We start from the raw sequence: 20,024 nt of genomic DNA, 5'->3' as shown, positions 1-20,024 counted from the left end.
TCTTAAGCTTAAGCTAACTCCACTGAGAACAATAAAACAAACAAAGAAAACTACAAAATACTTCTTTTATGCCAGAGAATTCCAATTCACGAGGAGTCCTGAACGCATCGGAAGAAGTTGTCAGCTGGCAGACGTCAAGATGGTGGTATGTATCACTGCTGCATGCTTCTGAGTGCACCAGGTTAACCAGTGTTTACCCCAGTTTTAACTTCTCGTTTTGTACTATGCGTGACAGAAATTTGGGCTACAGTTCAAAGCCACCCTGGAAAATGTCACCAACGTGAGGCCGTTTGGGGAAGACTTCCGCTGGTTTCTGAAGGTAGCATAGCTATCAAGCTAGCATGCTAATTCACTACTTAATACTGTGTGTGATAGTGTATCGTTGTGTTTTCCCCTGTGTCTGTGTTCACTAATGTTCATGATTATATCACGTTCATTGCTGAGCACTTAAAAAATAAATAAGGAAATGCATGTAAACATGAGCTTTAGCAGTTATGCTGGTAATACTACTTTGTTATCATTTTTCAAGCTACGTTTCCATAGTGGGTTCAATATTTTATGACTAATAAATGTATTTAATTAATTTAATTAAAATATTTAGTTTTATTTTATTTTTTATTTATGTTTGAGTCAGTATTGGATTAGTTATCAGTTATTTGTCAGAGGCAATATGTATTACAATACAAACAATAGTTTTATGCAGCTGGACTCACAGTCATGTGGACATGAATTTTCATAAACACTGAGATAATGCTGACACTTTTAAAAGTTAAAGTTAAGTTAAAGCTAAAGATAGTTAATTAAATTTTATTCATTCATTCATTCATTCATTTATTCATCTATAACCATGTGTCCTGGAGCCTATCCTAACTGTCATTGGGCGAGAGGCGGGGTACACCCTGGACTAATTAAATTATATTTTCCCTCTTATTTTTAGTTTTTGGTTTAGTTTTAGTCAGATACAACAGCCTTGATTATAGGGCAGCATACTCTCTGTGTTAGCCCTGCGATAGACCTGTCTTGGGTGTACCCCGCCTCTCGTCTGACGACAGCTGGGATAGGCTCTAGCACCCCCAGCAACCCTTCACAGGACAAGTGGTTACAGAAGATGAATGAATGAATGAATGATAATGTATGATTGTATCTCAGACCTGTTCCTTGTGTTTTAACTTATTTACAGTTTCATTGTAGATAATACCAATTTTCCCCTGTTTGGGATGTTTTGTGTTTCTCTCACAAGCAATGTTTGTCTTTTCCTGTCCCCTGAATTCAGCTCAAGTGTGGAAACTGTGGCGAGATCCCGGATAAATGGCAGTATATAACTTTAGTGGTAAGATTCATTCATGTCCGTGTGTGGTCACCCTTCCTGCTCTCACACATCCTCCAGCTGTGTTGGCTTATGTTGGGTGTTGTTAAAAAGTGACTTCAATCCTTGAAGCAGCATTATTTCCATAATAATGAGAGGTTGTAACACGTTTGATTCTAGTCTTTCTCTGTTGTCTGAATCCTGAACTTTCTACTGTAGCATTACATATTTCTAGCTTAAATGTTAGGGTTGGATCCATGTCTTAAAGACCTTGCCAATATTTGTCTCCCACCTACACAAATAGGCTCGGCAAACATGTTCCTCGTTCTTCAAGAAAAATAATAATAATGTTTGCATGTTTACTGTTTAAGCATTAAAGAGAATGAAGCAAAAATACTAAATATGCAACACTCCTAATTTGGACCGCTGTATTGTATAACTAAATCCCATTAGACAGGTTTAGTGGTAAGAAATCATTTGTGTGACTATGTGCATTTTACCATATTACTTAAAAATGTTCATATCCGTCATGTTTTTTTTTGTTTGTTTCGTTTTTTTGGCACAGGAGAGTGTGCCATTAAAAGGAGGAAGAGGGAGTGCCAGCATGGTGCAGAAGTGCAAACTTTGTGCCAGAGAGAATTCAATTGGTAACGTATAGAGTAAATAGACTCTGTGTCCCTATTTTCTGGTTTAAAACTCAGGATATATCAGTTATCATCTTTTTCCTTACAGATATCCTGGGAGACACAATCACGCCCTACAATGTAAGCAAACGTCCTTGACCTGTTTTCATGCAGTCAGAGTCCACAGATCAGTTTTTCTGTTGTACTTTAAACAAAGCTGCCACGTAAAATCATGGGAGATGGTGCAGGAAATACATTTTTAATGCACTAAGTTTTTCATTTGTGGAATATTGCATTTCCAATTTTTGGCAGATACCATGCTTTAAATTATTTAAGTAGTGTTAGATAATACTGTCTGTTGATAGCACTGGTCTGTAAAATGCAGGAATGAATGGTTTTCTGATAGCGATGCTCTTTGTTGTCTTTGTTTATCTTCATAATCAGAGGCCGTTCTTGTTATAGAGCGTTTGTTTCACTGTGTCTGTTTCTCTGTGTGTTTCTCTCTCTGATGGTCCTGCATGTTGGCTGGGTCAAAGGCTGAGGACAGCGAGAGCTTCAAGACAATGGTGCAGTTTGAGTGTCGAGGTCTGGAGCCCGTTGACTTCCAGCCACAAGTGAGAGTCTTTGTTTGAACATGAGTTTTATATTGTGTGTGTTTAGCTTTACGGTGTGGGGTTTTAACCTGCCCCTTCATAGCTCACGTTTTGGCTACCAAACGTGTTAAACTAATGATAAAGGCTACTTCCAGACGGCAGGACCATCTTCATAGTTCTTATAAATGAGAACCGTCAGTTCTCAGGACCTGAGAATAATTTTAGCGCTTCTGAACTGATTTTAGGAACCTGTGGTGACGTGAGAGTACAGTGATTCGTTAAAAACATGAATGCAGTCACTGTTATGTCACTTCGGCACTACTACTGGCTGCGTGAATGCAGAAGAAAGCTCTTCTTGTGGGAGCCCTCCAGTGGGTAGTTAGCCTACAAGAGTCTCCAGAACTTTTGGTCCATAAGCGCCTATTTAGGTGCGTTTGTTCCTTTGCTATGTTGGCTTTCTGGAAGACCAAAATGGAATGAAATCAACTGGTGTTACATGTTCCTCCTGTTTGCTGAGTTAAGATATTTGAATCCAGATATTTTCTGTAGGTAAAGGAATCCATTCCTTATATTCTTTAGCTAGTGTTTGTAGCCAAATGAGTGGATAAACTTTAAATTTAAGCGCTTCAAATTAAGTGAATGTATATTTGTATCTAATATTATTAATATCTAATATATTTGTATATTTGTATCTGAAGTGCAAGGTAATAACATGCGCCTTGTCCTTATCTCCTCCTCAAGGCTGGCTTCGCTGCAGAGGGAGCAGAGTCTGGAACAAAGTTTCCTGAAGTCAATCTACTAGAAAAAGTAAGTGCAGGGGGACCACTTGTTGATCAATGAGTGACTCCAGACAAACTCTCTGCCAAACAAATTCTGTGGGTTGTGTAAGTTCAGGCTGGCTTCCAGGCTAGGTCTGGAGTTGCTCCATTGGGAACTGATAATGCTCATGCCAATCACATCGTTGGGCTTTATGCGGAGATGGACAGTGGAGTAACAAGGATATCGTCATGTGTGTGCGCCCAGGAGTTGAATTAGCTTCCAACAAAATAGCTCTGATTGGTTGTAGGATTAAGTGAATGCACGCCCGAGGTATTTTTTTTCTCTGTATCAGTTGAAACACAGCTTATGATGAAATCCAAGGACGTTACCAGACTCATTCTGTATGAGGACGGTACAGCCTCTTGTGTCTGTGCATATTGATAACCACTCATTTTGAACTCTCCAGGACTGGACGGACTATGATGAGAAAGTCAATGAGTCGGTGGGAATATATGAGGTCACACACCAGTTCATCAAGTGCTGACATCTTCATGTGGTTTTCTCATGACGAGAACGAATGAACACTACAGCCAGAACATGCTCAGGGCTGTTTCCTTCTAACAAGGATGCTTCAGACGTGGAGCTGCCGGATTTGGTTGGAAGGTGTGGATTAGCACGACAGGTGGTCCATACGCGTGTCTTGGATTGATCAACAATTGCAACAAACAAAGCTCTTTTCATTGACGCAATAAAATTGAACGGTGAAAATTTGAAGTTGACTTTTTTTGCTTTCACTCCCTCGTTAGCGCTCGTTTAAGACAGGAAATTGAACTTCAGCACAGTTGCTTATAGAGCAGTTGTTTTATGAGAATTTAAAAGCACACACAGTTTAAATTCAAGAACAGGTGTAATGTAAGGTGTAGGTCATTCAAATCACCCAGTTTCAATAGTAGATTTGTCTGATCTTGGCTGGTAACACCTTTCTCACTTGGGAAGAAACCTCGTTCAGAAAGAGATCTTCTCTCAGGATTTCTTTCTAACAGTGTAATCATATCTTTGTACAGTTCCAGAAAATATGTGCGTGGTTAGCCTCCCTGCTCCCACACATTCTCCAACAGTGTTGTCATGCAGCAGGTTGTGTGCTTTTTATGTGGGGTGCTGTAAAAAGTGAGTTTAATTCTTGAATTATCTCTATAATAATTTGACGATGCATGTACATGGTGTCTCACACATTTGGTCGTAGTCTTCCTCTGTTATCCGAATCCTTAATTCAGGTTCCTATTCTGAATTTATGTAAAGTGTTGATTCCCTCTGTCTCCCCCTCATAGGTTGGCAGAAAGTGGTGATGACTCAACACTCCTTCTGAATCTGTTCAAGTCTTAGTGTACGAGCCCATGCTTTACTCAGACAGCCACCTGTCTTCACCCATTCTACAAACAAAAAGACAAACACCCATGGTTTGTTTCATACCCAAAGCACATCACTGTGCGAACTGCTCTCTTCGATATTTTTCCTGTTCTTGAAGAAAAATAATAATGATGTTTACGAAAAGTCCAATAATTTGTTCTTCCCCCGCTTTAATGGCCTCCAGGTCTTCACCCAGCCTGAGGCATTAAAGACAATAAAGCAAAGAAAATACGAGATATGCAGCAGTAATTTGGACAACTGAATCCTGTTAGACAGGTTTCTATTTTGCTGTAGGCTATGATAAAAAGTTCACACTCTTAACGTAATCACGGATGTTGTGTCTTGTATATTATGAGATTCTTGACAGGCTAGTAAAACATATGTATACAGGTTAAATTACATCAATCCCTGATTATGGCTGTACCGTATTTACACACCCAATGAAACAAACCATAAATACATGTTACAGTAACAAAACCAAAGAAGAGTGCTTTTGTGTTATAATTTTAGACATAACTAAGAAACCAAGATTCAGAAAGTGGAACATTAGCCAGAACTTAATTCCTCTCTAAGTTCCGCTTGTGAATAGAACGTATAACTGTTTAAACGGTTGTAGTACGTGCTAACCTCACTCACAAAACTCAAACTGAAAGGGAATGATTCATATTGGAACATGTACATTCAAAGAGAAATACAAATAATTTGCAGGCTGATCTGAACACTGTTTTACATGAAATGTGTTGACATTATATACAGTACATACAGTACACCCGACATACAGAAGGGTCTTATAAACCACATAATGGTAAAACCAGTAGAGCATTTTGAGGTCCAGAGTGGACAGTGACAAAGCGAACCACATGCCACAAAGTGGTATTTGCAGTGGGCAGAGGACACTATTTGTTCAAACTCCATTGAGGATGGAGGATGTAGGCAATATACTCTTTGCAATTGTTGTATAGACTCTTTACATTAGAAATAGAGTTTGGGGGAAAGCAGGAGAAGAGAGTTTAATTAGTAAGGTTAGATGAGGTCTCACCAAACTAAAATCATCACTACGTCTCACTGGAAAACATCCAGTGTAGATGAGAGACTGTTATAAAGGACTCAGATGGAATAGAAAAGGGTTTAAATATATTGACTTTTAAACAATCTGCACAAAAAAAAAAATCTGGGATCATTGTCTTGAAAGATGTCTTCACCTACCTCATAACAGGACTATAAGGACTCAGCAATATGTTGCAATATATTATTATAATTCTTATCCTAGGCTGTATAGACTGTCAATTAATGATTCCTGGTTCCAGTAGTCTCACAGCTCAACATGGTCACCTACAAGTCAATGAGAAGACATTAGTTAAATTCACTCCCTTCTAATCAGAAGAAAGGTACGTTTGGGGGCGTGCCTGCATGACGTCAACGCGTAAACGTCCGTCTTTTACGTGCAGTGATCAGCTGGGGCACATAGACGATCTTTGAGTTGACTCTTTGCAGTGGTTTAGTTCACAGACCTGTGTGTATCTGTGACACAGAGGCGACCATGGCACCTGGAAAGAAGAACAGAGTGTTTGTCATCGGCGTGGGCATGACAAAGGTAACATATTACTGCATGGACGACCTTCAAAGACGAAGCTTTGAAGCTAGCATCGGTAGCTAATTCAAGTTGCATTCAACGTGCTCCACTTCCAGCTGTTGTTTTAGAAACTGTAGTTCTTGTGTCTTACGGTGTAACAGTTAGCTAACAGTCCATAGTGTTGAGGGCTGTGAGTCAACTTGGCAGACATGAATTGTTCTCATATTTTGCCTACAGCTCTTCGGGCCGAGTCAAAGCTGTCAGTAAACAGTGAAGTGTTAGCTAGCTAAGTTATACCAACTTTACCTGAAAAACTTGAGCGACCTACTTTGAGTCTGTATCTGCTGCTGCTGCTGTGGCTACATTTAGAGTCCATAGTTCATGGTCAACACAGCTAGAAACTGTGTCAAGGGTCTTCACACCAGCAGGCTGCGAACATTATGAACTTCTTAACAAGTATTGTGTTTTTCCAGGCAACGTGCAAGAGATAATAAGAAATGTTGGGAACACTGAAGATTCAAAGTGTTTATTGTCATGTGCACAGTGTAGAAACATGTTTCCCTGTACAATGAAATTCTTCTTTTGCCTTGCAGTTGAACAGTATAAAAAATGTATATAAAAGATAATATAGAATATAAAATAACTAGTGCAAATTACAATGTGCAAATGTGAATGTAAACAGAACCTGCAAAACCAGTGCATCGTATGGCATGAGTAGTCCATGATCTTTGTCCATGAATCTAGACTCCTGTCAGCTGTTGAGAAGTCTGGTGGCAGAGGGGAAAGGGGAATTCTTTAGTCTCGAGGTAGATGCTCTGCAGAGAGGGGAGTGGAGTTCTGGTGATATGGACTGAGAACCAGCTGATGCCCTGTCAGTGTTAATTTGCTATGCAGTACTCCAAAATAGGATTCGGGATTTTTTATTAGCTACAGAAACGTTGCTTTATTGGATTATTTCCTTTTTTAGATAACCACAAGGCCAAGTAATCAAAGCAGTCTGCAAGCAGACACATCAACACATAACCTTGTCCGTCTGTCTGCTGTGGAACTACTCCGTTGTTCAGTTTAAAATTTACAATAACTGCATTGCACTGCAGACAGAGTGCAGACCTCCTTATGCACGCAGATACAATGCAAGGTGTTTCATGTTATCAGACGCAGACAACAAATCAGCATTTTATATTGCTCTGCTTTTCTAAATGTTGTGTCAGCCATTAAAATATCGATATCAATTGTCCATTACTTAGTATAAGCCATTACATGGCTCATATTAAGTACTGTAGTTCTGATTCTGGGGGATTATTGTAATGCATCCACACATTCTTCCTGAGATAGAATCATTTCCAGAGTTAAGAAGTACATTTTCTGACTGACAGTCAATTTTGCAGTGGGAAGTATTTTACTTTTTTGTCAATAACTCTTGTTGTTCTTTATGTTGTGGCCCTGGAGCCATAACGTGGACACCCAATATCAGAGTTACTGCCACAAATATGGACACATATACATTTTAAGTAGTCTAGCCCATGCCCCAACCAAAGACACCAGCACTACTACTGCAAGGCTAGTGGTGGTGAGAAGGGCTACAACATAAGGTGTCATTTTTCTAGTTGTAATATACAGTAGATATGCCTTTAACCACTTCATTGTTTGCCTTAGTAACATCATACGACATAAATGAGAGGGATTGGGGGTGTAGCTAACGTACCTAGATCATTTAGGGATATTACCTCTCTGTGTTTCCATATTGATACATTTATTTACAGTGTATTAGTCGTGATTAGCCAAGGACAGATAGCTGGGTGAAAAAGCTGATCCGAGCAGCCAGTGGCGACCTGTGTAATGCACCCATCAGTGCTTCTGTGTAAATTCAAAGCGTCAGCTGTTGTTTTTCAGGGTTTCTGTAAGTCATTAATAAGTCGTATTAAATTATATTCATTTCTTGCCTATGATGTCTTATTATACTAAATTAACAGTAATTATATGCACACTTTATTTCACTTAATTACATCAGCTGAAATGTTGTGGCCATTCCACCTGAAGTAAGCGGTTGAGAGAGATATTTTTTTTTCTATGATATTAACATAAAGTATTTGACCTTTACAGTTGTGAAATAGGTTTTAAATTGCAGTCAAGTGCTTCTAAAATAGTCTTCCAAGCCTCGTATTTGACTTTGCAGATCTCTTAACTGTGTGTTTGGCCGTTTGCATCCTACTGCTGTAGTAACTGTGAAAATAAGAGTGTTGGGTTTTAGTACAGCTGTGGAAAAAAAAATGGCCAGCAGGGTGTACTGAACACACTGTTATAATGTATTTCAGCTGATAATTTTGAAGTGTGTATTTTGTGGTGCTGTTAAACTGGATTGATTGTTATGTAGCCTAGCACACTGACTAAAATAGGGTTGTCAAAAATATTGCACATGTGCTGTTGATTCCTAGGTACACCCACACATGTGTGCATTTAACCGATAACATCAGAGTTTTTTAATGTAAAAGCTTGCATTTGAAAAATTGGAAACCTGTTTCATAACAGGTTAACCTAAATTATACATTTTTGGCGTTTTACTACAGTTTGACAAGCCGGGAGCCCGAGCCAACTATGACTACCCTGAGATGGCAGAGGAAGCAGGTACATATGTTTACAGGTGTTAGAGGTTGTTAATTTACTCAAAAGCCGTCTTATCTGAATATTTGTGTTTGTTTCGTCACATACTGTAACGTGTATTTATCCTGTTGTAGGTAAAAATGCTCTAAAAGACGCAGGAGTCCCGTATTCTTCCATTGAACAAGCCTGTGTAGGATACGTCTATGGTAAGACTTCCAGTAAAATGATTTTATAATATATAATGTTTTACCAACTAAACTATTATTCCCATGCATTTATACCATAAATTCTCATGCTCTGTGTCACCGTCTCAGGGGACTCCACATGTGGGCAAAGGGCCATTTACCACAGCCTGGGTCTGACCGGGATCCCCATCATCAACGTCAACAACAACTGCTCCACAGGCTCCACTGCTCTGTTCATGGCACGCCAGCTGGTCCAGGGAGGTGAGTCAAGCAGGAGGCGTAACATTCGACAAACCGCCGGAAACTTTAGCGACTGTATTGTTTAATTAAAGCTGTCTTCATTAGCAAAATCACCGTTCATCACTGATTATGTTCTTTGGCAGGTCTTGCTGACTGTGTGCTTGCCCTCGGTTTTGAGAAGATGGAGAGGGGGTCTTTGTCTGCAAAGGTATGTACATAAATCCGTATGCTGTTGTACTGGATGCAGAGGACGTTGACAAAATAACATGAATACTTCACAACCATTCTAGTCTGTGTTACAGGTGTAGTTGCTAATGCGTGATCTGTTTTTTAGTTCATGGATCGTATCAATCCCATGGACAAGCACATGGAGGTGATGATCAACCGCTACGGGATGGTGGCAGCACCCGCAGCAGCACAGATGTTTGGCAACGCTGGCAGGGAGCACATGGAGAAATATGGTGTGTGCAATCAAGTACAAGGTCTAAAAATATGAAAGCTACAGTTACATCTCCATTGTCTTCTTTTTTTTTTCTGAGAAAGGAACAGTTTACATGCTTGCATAGCTTATGTTTAAATGTCTTTCAGGCACGAAACCAGAACACTTTGCCAAAATCGCCTGGAAAAACCACAAGCATTCCACCAATAACCCGTAAGACGCAGCTACCAGTGAAAATGTTTTCTTCAGTGTTTTCCACTTTTTGTGTATGAACTGCATGTGTGTGTGTACTTTTCCACAGGTATTCCCAGTTCCAGGATGAGTACAGCTTGGAGCAGGTGATGACCTCGAGGAAGGTGTTTGAATTTCTCACTCTCCTGCAGTGTTGGTGAGGAACGCATACATTTACAGAATGATTACTCTGACATGTAGTATTGCCAGGACAAATAGCTAGCAATTAGCAGTTCATCTTCTAGTTGGTCAAAGTGCAGATCTTCTCTCGTCAGCCCTACGTCAGATGGTGCGGCAGCAGTAGTTTTGGCCAGCGAGGACTTTGTCCGTAAACACCGCCTTGAGAAGCAGGCAGTGGAGATTGTGGCCCAAGAGATGGTGACCGACCTTTCCTCCACATTCGATGAAAACAGCTGCATTAAGATGGTAAGAAATGTTATTTATTTTTTTATTTTTTTAGAAAAATTAAATCAAATTATACTGTTATATCTTTCACAAAACTTGAATGGGCACTCTTAAGGTCACAAGCCCTTCTTCTTCTTCTTCTTCTTCTTCTCCTTCTCCTCAGGTGGGATACGACATGTCCCGCTTGGCGGCTAAAAAGTGTTACAACGCTGCTGGTCTGAATCCAAGTGATGTCGATGTGGTCGAGCTACATGACTGCTTCTCGGCCAATGAGCTCATCACATATGAGGCTCTGGGGCTGTGCTCAGAGGGTAAGGTTGGATCTCCTTAAACTTTAATCTTAAGTTGTTTTAAAACCTTCAGACCAGGAATCAATACTTACTCCCCCATCCTTATACTATATGATAAGTTTCTGCTGTTAAGAAAATGGGATTTTTTTTTCTTTGGAAAATTAACTGTGACCTGCCATCAATTACGCTGAGTTGTGCTGCAGAAAAAGTAAATACATTTGGTTATGAATCGTGCTCCCTTAGACACTTTGCCTGCAGTTTTCCACATCTGATTAATTCAGGGCATTTGGGTGGCATGCTAAAAATACAGCACTCCCACTCTGTCTGAAGATACAGTCATCAAGGCATTAGTGCCATCTACTGAAAGTGAACAGTGAAAGCCTAAGATTGTGTCTAAAGCCTGACTTCCTCACAGCTCTACGTCAGACTAGTGATCACAGAGAGCTATCCAGTTGTTTCTGGGAGCGCTGACTAAATCAGCCTTGTTGAAGTTTTTCTTCACGTGGTTAACATGAAGTGCAGTAAGCTGTGGATTGGCTCAGGGGTGTAGACCTAGACTTTTCAATTTATTGATGAGAATATGATCACTCGTAATAATTTAATTTCATATTGTTTCTGCAGGTAAAGCTGGAGAGCTGATTGACAGAGGAGACAACACATACGGGGGGAAGTTTGTGATCAACCCCAGTGGTGGTCTCATCTCTAAAGGACATCCTCTTGGTGCCACAGGTACGCAAAGCCTCTGTCTCTTGATGCAGAAAAAGTTGTCAGAGGTACAGTCAAAGTGCCAAATTGGGGTCATATACCGCGAGAATGCCTCAGACTAAACTCTGAGAGATGATCAGACTGAGCAAATCTACCATGGCATCTGGTGAAAAAAGAGCAGAGCCTTTATTTATTAAACAAGTATAGGTAGGACTTAGGCTGGGGTAGCCAGACTTAATTCTTATCTAGTGACACAACAACTGGGATTTCATTATGGGGCGGGTTTGACTGATACATTCAGAAAGAAATACCTTGGCATGCAGTTGGATAGTGTTGCAACCATTCGCAGCCATTTTATTGGAAACAAATCCAACTCCACAGCTCCTCAGAAGACATGTGTGACTGTGTAACTACGTCGTTGCTACTCTCCAGTCCATAGCTGCATAAAGCCTGCCCAAAAGAATTAGTAGACCAAAGATGTTCGCCGGGGCATAATCAGCTCCCGATGGAGCCACTCCAGACCAACTACAAAAAAATTGCGTTGAAGTTGGTCATGTTTCCTGACTTGGTAGGACCATGGTGTCAAAGCACATTCATGTTTAGAAAGCGTTAGTCTCTGTGCTGGAGTGGAAAGAGATAGGTTAATTAAATTACATTTTATTCAGTGCACTCCACTCACTCTCAACAGTAAGCTAACTTCCTTAGTGAATGATCATTGTTGTTATCACTTTTAACTTTATTGATTCCTCATGGAGAATTATTTTTCTTTTTAGTTGTACATCTTGTTACGGCCATGTTAAAACATTTCAAAACTAAAAACCATGACAACATTTCCTATGTGACATTATTAGACCACAATAACTACACTCGAAATATTTCACTGGTGCTGCCAAGCACAACAGAACAAATCGATATTAACAGATCAGTGACTAAATGTTAAAGTGCAGATGAATGATTGACAACCTGAAAGCTGACTCACTGTTAGACAAGCTTTAGTCTGAGTTGACAATGAAGACAGAATATCTCTCTTTCTGGAACTGAGATGTTTCTCACACGGTTATGGTAACAAAAAATATATTCTCATTCGTGGATTACAGCCCGTAGACCAAGTTGTTGAGAGAGTATATTGGAAATAATTATTAGATTGGGTCACCCTGATCCAGATACACAGTTTTTAAGATTACCAAATCTGGATTACCAGTGCTTTGTTTAGGACGTAATCATGTCAGCTAGTGGCTATGTAAAGGACAACATGCGGAATAGCACTGGGTCCCTTTAAGTGTGTGTTTTCTTTTGGAAGAGACAAAGAAGAACGCAAAACAACAAAATGAACATTGATTTCCAGGATGAATTTCTTTTAAACTGTCTGACACATTGTCTAAGTTTGAAGAAATAAACAGAAACAAATATAGTATAATTATTAGATCGCTGTTGCAAACCAGTCATTCTCTCCTAATGACTTGAGGTGCAGTAAGGCATGACGTTCTAACGCCTACTTTTGAAATTCTAATGACTATGCCATTTTAATGAATATACAGTGATAAATGTGAATAGACTACATAAGCATCCCAAGCATCCCAATTTAAGTTAAAGAATGAGTTTTGAAAAACACGCACTGCAGCTTTGATCAAGATCAAAAACAAGACTGGATCTATTCAGAATGCAGAATGTGATCAGATTATTTCCAAACAACATGGCAATAGTAGGTTTAGACTTTTCCAGAGTGGCCACTAGGTGGCATGTGTCTCCATGTAATGTCCCCCTGGATTGTAACTGCTAAAGTGATTCTGCATGTGAGGGGGCAGTCGGCTGTGACTTTGGCAGGCCTCCGCTGTAATCTCTCAACATTTTAAACCGTTGGAGGATGAGACTGAGCAAACGGTGCAGCTGGCTCGCCCGGACCTTGCAAAAAGCACATAAAGACAAGCACTGTCACGTCTGCTCCAGTTTGTGTAGACTCGCGCAAACGAGCAGAAATAACATGGTGAATGAATGCGTTACTACTTCTTTTTCCATCTTTTTATTTTTTTGAGTTAACATCTTTAGTTTCTTTCTCTCTGCCTTCTGATTGCCTTTTCTTTCTTCATGACTGTCCTTATGACCGTTAACCCTCACCGGTTTTACCTCATTATTCCTTCCCCGTACATGTCGCCAATCCGCCCTATGTCTCCTAGGTCACACTCCCAGTGTGCGAGTGCCCCAGTCAGCTCTGCTAAGCTCTGTCTGATCCACAGTGTTGCTCCTAATCTTGCTTGTAAACGGAGGATGTGATTTTGTCATGACATCCAGGGACCTCACCAATTCAGAGCTTGTGGCTATATTTGAAGTGCCACATGCCTTCACCCTTCAGATAAGAAAAGGCAGAGAAGGCTTTTTTGTCATCAGTGCTGGTGTGCATTGGAAATCTACTTCTCTCCTGTAGACTTTACTGGAGTCAATATAATGATACATGCTGAGTATCTCTTTATACTGTAAACACTACACATCTGGGTAGTTATCAGCAGGCTATTTATGTAGTTTAATTGAAGAGTGGACCCTGTTGTAAACTGTCTTAACTGGTGTTTAGACAATATTGCAGTCACGCAAACAAGTCCCCATGGAAAAGATTAGCAGAGTGCCGCAGAATGTGGAAGACGCATCATGTAGAGGTCTTTACCTGTAAGTCCTTTAGCTCATTGGGATCATGTAGAAATGCAAAAGCTCATTAAGCAGATGGGATGAAATGCTTAGCTATAACCTTCGCACAGAAGCTGCTCCTGCTGAGCTTAGGGGCTGAGTTGTCAGATTAGGAGTCATCTTGTCACCCTTCTCAGTTTGGATATTGTGTTTGCTTTGCTCTGAAAGTTTTCTGTTCTGATCAGCATGGGATTTATTAAATAGAAACTTGTCCTTCTGTCCTCTGCACCGTCTTTACAGGTTACGCTTGAAATTTTGAAAGCAGCAAAACTTAACTGTTTCGTCAAGGCTATAAAAACAAGACACCTTTTCATCCACTCTACCTTACATTAATGATCAGTGTTGCCTAATTCAGCTGATAGTTTCCTGCCCAAAAGCTGTTCAAAAACCACCAAACTGAACACTTTGCTGACCCAGATTCCTTTTATTATTATACTATATTGCTTATCATAAAAAAACAATGCAGTCGAGTCTTAGAAATCATATAGCAACAAACTGCAGCAGCCAACCTCCACAACTCTACCTACTACTAGCCACCACACTCATCTGTCTGCTACAAAACCATTTGATGAGATCATGTAGTCCACTGATAGGCTGATGGAGCTCTTCTCTACTCTTAAGTGGCATAAGTGGTAAATATTCAGTACGCTCGTGCACGCGCACACTGTCTAGGGAGGAGTAAATGCACTTTGGTTCTGTTTCAAATCAGCATTAAAGAGTAATAATTAAAAAACCAAAAAAAAAAACCCACAACACTATGATCCCAAACGAGCCCAAATGTTGATAACCTGGGCCATTTCTATTTTATTGCCACAAAATAAAATTTAAAACCACCTGAGACGGCTACAGTGTGGACAGTGCATGTGATCCACATAAAGATGTGCATTGACAAACTGGGACGCTTGTAGTTCTGTGCACCTTAAAGGCCCCCCCCCCCCCCCCCAGTGACAGTATTTACACAAACAGTGTTGACAGGTACGTATGTCATATGTGGCTGAACTCTGATGGTGTAACGTAGGATACTTACTCATGACTAAGCCTGTGAGTTAAGAGGTAGGCAAACCCCAATTCGACCTAAGGGAGCCACTGAGAGTAATGGGTCATTAGTAGACTTTGATTATGCACCAGCCCACATCCAAGTGTTTTTCTGGGGCCTTTTTGTACCTTTATTGTGATAGATGATAATGGAGACAGACAGGAGTCATGGGTAGAGAGAGAGCAGATGAAATGCAGCAAAGGGTATAGTTTATACGGTGAGGACTGCTCCACCAGGTGAGCTATAGGGTGCTAGATTTATGGAGTAATCTGAGAGACTTAACAGGTTGGCTTTTGGCCCAGACACAGCCGAGGCGAGGAGGCGTCTCTGTCAGCTGTCATTGCCGGCACTTTGGAGTGCCATTGCCTTACGCTCCAATCTTTCTTCTAACAGATAAACACATCGTTTCCGGTGCACCGGCTTAGGAATTTCAACACAGACTCCAGATTTAGCTTAAAAAGCACCGACTGTGATGGCCGTTCATTTACATGTCACAATTCCTCACTACAACTTAATACTAAATCTTCGTAGCCGTATTGCTCAGGCCTGTCTTCCTTCAAAATGTGGATTTTGATTTCTGCATTGCAAAATCTGAATCTCTACATGTACAGTTCTCCCTGATGATAACATCTTTCCTGTCTTATTTCGCTGAATCCGTTCCGTGTAATGGTGATGCATTTTTCAGCTTGTATAATCCGGTCTCTACGCCCATCACTCTGCAGCACATCATCAGTGACTGTCTTTGCTCCCGCCCTCTGTCCGTCTCTCCCCGCTCACGCTCTCACAGGTCTGGCCCAGTGTGCAGAGCTGTGCTGGCAGCTGCGAGGACAGGCTGGCAGGAGGCAGGTCCCTGGGGCTAAAGTGGCCTTGCAGCACAACATTGGCTTGGGAGGAGCTGTGGTTGTCACACTTTACAAAATGGGATTCCCAGCAGAGACAAGGTGACCACAATGTTACTAATGATTCAGACATAGTACTTTATGTAGCTTTATAGTTTATGAGCAATGAACGGCTAGCATGCATGAAAAGCTGGAGCTTTACTGCTGATTAAAACCACCAGAGAAATAGAGTTGCTGTATCTACAGTGAAGAAAAAGTATTTGTGACCTTCCTGATTTCTTTTTTTTTTTTTTTTTTGCATATTTATCACATTTGAATAAGTAATTTCCCCCTAAATCTAAACACTGGTTGTGCCGCCCTCAGCGGCAACAACTGCAATCAAGCAATCTGCAATCATTGGAGGGTTTTCAAGCATGACCCGCCTTTTCAAGATCATGCCACAGCATCTCAGTCAGATTCAAGTCCACTCCAAGGCCACTTTGACTTTGACTAGGCCACTCCGAAACCTTAATTTTGTTTCTTTGAAGCCATTCAGATGTGGACTTGCTGGTGCGTTTCAGATCATTGTCCTGCTGCAGAACCAGAGTGCACTTCAGCTAGAGGTCATTATCTGATGGTCGGACGTTCTCCTTCATGAGTTTTTGGTAGAGAGTCACAGCAAGTCGTCCAGGTCCTGAAACCACTAAATCCAGTAAAGCAGCCTATGTTAACTCAGACCATCGCACTACCACCACCACCATGTTTGACTGTTGGCATGACGTTATTTTTTAAAAAATGCTGTGCTACTTTTACGCCAGATGTAACAGAAAGCACACCTTCCCAAAAGTTCAGCTTTTCAATAGAATATTTAATTATTTGTGAGGATCACCAAGATGTTTTTTGGTAAAAGTGAGACAAGGTTTTATGTTCTTTTTGGTCAGAACTCTGCCGTAGATGTCATATTACGCAGTCACTGAGGCAAGCGAGGCCTGCAGGTTTTTTTTTAGATGTTGTTGTGGGTTCGTTTGGATGAGTAGCCGCTGTGCTTTTAGGGTAATTCTGTAGACTCACCACTGCTCCGTGCTTTCTCTATTTGTGGATAGTGATAGTGATTCTCACTGTGGTTTGCTGGAGTCTCAAACCTTTAGAAATGGTCTTGTGATCCTTTCCAGACTAATAGATGGCAATTACTTTGTTCTTCATCTGTTTCTAAATTTCTTTGGTTCACGGCATGATGTCTTTGTCAGACAGGATCTGTTTAAGTGATTTCTTGATTCAACAGGTCTGGCAGTATTCAGGTCTGAGTGTGGCCAGTGAAATTGAACTCAGCTTTCCAAAAAATGTGATTAACCATAGTTAATGATTTAGCAAGGGGCAGTTACTTATTCACATGGGCCATGTGGGTTGGGATATCTTTTCCCCTTGATAAATAAAATCATCGCTTAAAAACTGCATTTTGTGTTTAGTTGGGTTATCTTTGTCTAATATGTAAATTAGCTTGTTGATCTCAAGCTTTCAAGTGTGACAAATATGCGAATACTGTATCACATAGAAATACAGTACGTTTGTGACAGTTGTTTGTCATCCAGCTCATATCCAAAGCCCTCCATTCATGGTTTGAGTCTGGAGTCTCTGGCTGTTAATGGGTCATTAGAGAACCACTGACTATTAGAAACACCACCAGGTTAATCTGAACAAATTCCTCTAATAGCAGGTGAGTATCTATTTGTTAACAGACCTTAGTCATGTGAGTTTCAGATGGTGCTCCCCACCAGTCAGTTAGAACTGAAGAAGCTACTTGCACAAGTGGTGAACGTTGCGTTAGATGTCGCTTAGCTTTTGGATGTATTCTAGAAACGATCTTTAATTTGTGAGCCTGTTGCTTTACATTCATTTGGGGTTTAATGGTCTGTGTATTCGTTCTGACTCTTATATGACCTGTGTGCCAAGCAATTGCAGTTATAAATGCAATTCTACATTGTAAGCTGCATACAAAACATTTTTTTTTATACAAAACATATACTATAGCTCACTTGGGGGATGGCCTTGAAAGCTGAGGACAATGTTCTTGTTCCGTTAAGCGTGAACAATGTGTGAAGTTGCGCTGCACTCTGTGTCATAGTCTTAATCGCCTTTCTTGCTGAATTCTCGGTTTGTTTTTAAAGCTGAATTTGTACTTCTGGCTTTAATTGTAAATGTAAGTGCCCAATTACAAAAAAATGTCAAAATCTATAATCTTTTTTTTCTGACTCCAACTATGAGCCCTAGTAGCCTTGTAAAACAGCTTCATAAAATCATTCAACAGTGCTATTTGTATACAGTTCAGAAACACATTTATTTTTTTGTCCTCCTTTATACAAATACCATCATTGTCATGTGTCCTATATTATTTTTTTTGTTTAACTTTCTCCAGGTCCCGCATTAGCGCAGCTCCCACCAGCTCAGTCAGCAGTTTGGAAGGTTTCAAAGTTTATCCCGTCTTCAAAAAGATGGAAAAACATCTACAGCAGGTAAAACCACGTGCCTTCTCTGATGGGAGGACAAAAAATCCACTTGAATCCTTTGGCAGCAGTTTACTTGCGTGTAATTCATCTATTACTTATCACTTACCTCTGTGTGTCTGTGATTAATCAGAGGCTTAGTGCGTACTGTCACAGCAAGAGCACCAACAATTGACTCTTAATTTTTAGAGCACACTTCAAGAAATCATGCCGGGCTTTGTTGCTGCTGTGATTGACATCTCAAAAGCCTTCAACACTGCTGACACATCCAAGCACCATAATTAGCTTTGAACACGGGACACAAATACTTTCTGGCATGACTAATAATTTCTGACAGGAAATATAAAAACACTCAATTACACACAAATGCCAGGAAATGCCCAAGACTGTGTAGTGCCACACTGGTAATTTGTGTCCATTAGTGAGGGGACTTCATAAATGTAGAAAACAGTTGTTCAAGGCCTGGTTTGTCACAGAAAACACGTGGTGTGTTAGAATATATTCTTTTAGATTTCAGGGCTAGTGGTTTGAGGTGCTGTTGAATAATATATATATATATATATATATATATATATATTAAGTATTGGCAGATATCACCTTGAAACCAATTAACCAATTGAGCTCACAATCTGTCATTGTTTTTTTAGTGAAAACCTGCACATGGCAGCAGCCAGCACTGCAGGTCTCATTACAGAGACACTTCACAGTAATGGCGTGTTGGAGTGGTCCACTGGCAATACAAGAGTACACATTCCTGTTGACTGCTCACTCCTACACTTGAGTTCCCCCATGCCCTGATTTGAAATGTTAAAAAACACTGCTCACCAGTGGAAGGTCACAATCATTTGCTGTGAAGGACTGCGGAAAAATGTTCGTTTGATTGGTGGCTGTGAGCGTGGCTCTTGTTTCTCAAGAGCAGACACACATGGGGTACTTCTTGCTCAGAATGGGTTGTTTTGTACTTGTGTGGTTGGGGGTAAGATGATGCTTAGGCATTCAATAAATCCAACATCCAATACAAACATACCTGAGATTCCATCAGACCAGCACTGTCGAGGTGGAATTTAATCGAACACAACAGAAGTGTGCAGCTGCTACTTAAAAGAAAAAAAGGTGCATCTCTATCCACTCATTAAGAAGAAGTGTAGAAGTACAATATATTCATCTCTGTGGTACAGCTTACAGTAGTTGCATATGTGAATGAGAAATGTGTCACGCTCTCTACAGACGATGGGGTGCTTTGTTAAAGCTAGACAGACTAATAATGAATGGAATAAGTGCTTCATAATTGACATGTGCACCGGTGTCCTAGTCATGAGTCTTATCCCAGTTTTGATTATATTCAGGATCTGGTATGTCTAAAACAAGTTCTTCAGAAATAAACTGAACTTCAGAACTTAAACGTCTTCAAGAAAAGTTACTCAGTTTATTTTAGCTTGTTTTAGATATACCAGGACCTGGGTCACTGAGAGTCTTCAGTTTGGGATCCGTTGTCTGGTGTGCTCTGATAAATCTGATCATTCATGTTCTTATGCAGTGCATCCAGAAAGTATTCACAACGCTTCACTTTTTCCACATTTTGAAAGAAATATTTTCACATTGTCATTATGGGGTGTCATGTGTAGAAATTTGGGGA

General features: G+C 40.4%; 2 protein-coding genes across 2 annotated transcripts in view; both read left to right on the top strand.

The window, feature by feature from the left end:
• Nucleotides 1-108: 108 nt before the first annotated feature.
• On the top strand, nucleotides 109-4,733 carry czib (CXXC motif containing zinc binding protein). The gene is made up of 8 exons (XM_084545926.1): nucleotides 109-145; nucleotides 236-319; nucleotides 1,274-1,330; nucleotides 1,872-1,953; nucleotides 2,039-2,070; nucleotides 2,466-2,543; nucleotides 3,264-3,329; nucleotides 3,748-4,733. The coding sequence occupies exons 1-8, from the start codon at nucleotides 140-142 to the stop codon at nucleotides 3,823-3,825; spliced, it is 483 nt and encodes a 160-aa protein (XP_084402052.1). The 5' UTR covers nucleotides 109-139; the 3' UTR covers nucleotides 3,826-4,733.
• Nucleotides 4,734-5,794: 1,061 nt separating this feature from the next.
• scp2a (sterol carrier protein 2a) overlaps nucleotides 5,795-20,024 on the top strand; it is a 28,469-nt gene continuing 14,239 nt past the window's right edge. Inside the window, exons 1-13 of the mRNA XM_084546237.1 lie at nucleotides 5,795-6,282; nucleotides 8,829-8,886; nucleotides 8,997-9,068; nucleotides 9,177-9,308; nucleotides 9,431-9,495; nucleotides 9,622-9,748; nucleotides 9,876-9,939; nucleotides 10,028-10,114; nucleotides 10,233-10,383; nucleotides 10,526-10,673; nucleotides 11,274-11,381; nucleotides 15,857-16,010; nucleotides 18,301-18,397. Coding sequence (XP_084402363.1) covers nucleotides 6,229-6,282; nucleotides 8,829-8,886; nucleotides 8,997-9,068; nucleotides 9,177-9,308; nucleotides 9,431-9,495; nucleotides 9,622-9,748; nucleotides 9,876-9,939; nucleotides 10,028-10,114; nucleotides 10,233-10,383; nucleotides 10,526-10,673; nucleotides 11,274-11,381; nucleotides 15,857-16,010; nucleotides 18,301-18,397 — 1,317 coding nt within the window. The 5' untranslated portion in view covers nucleotides 5,795-6,228. The remainder of the gene's footprint in view (nucleotides 6,283-8,828; nucleotides 8,887-8,996; nucleotides 9,069-9,176; nucleotides 9,309-9,430; nucleotides 9,496-9,621; nucleotides 9,749-9,875; nucleotides 9,940-10,027; nucleotides 10,115-10,232; nucleotides 10,384-10,525; nucleotides 10,674-11,273; nucleotides 11,382-15,856; nucleotides 16,011-18,300; nucleotides 18,398-20,024) is intronic.

The sequence above is a fragment of the Chelon labrosus genome (assembly GCF_963514085.1).
Source record: "Chelon labrosus genome assembly, chromosome: 6".
In the NCBI taxonomy this organism is placed as follows: Eukaryota; Metazoa; Chordata; class Actinopteri; order Mugiliformes; family Mugilidae; genus Chelon; species Chelon labrosus.
This window is presented reverse-complemented; position numbering and strand designations above follow the sequence as displayed.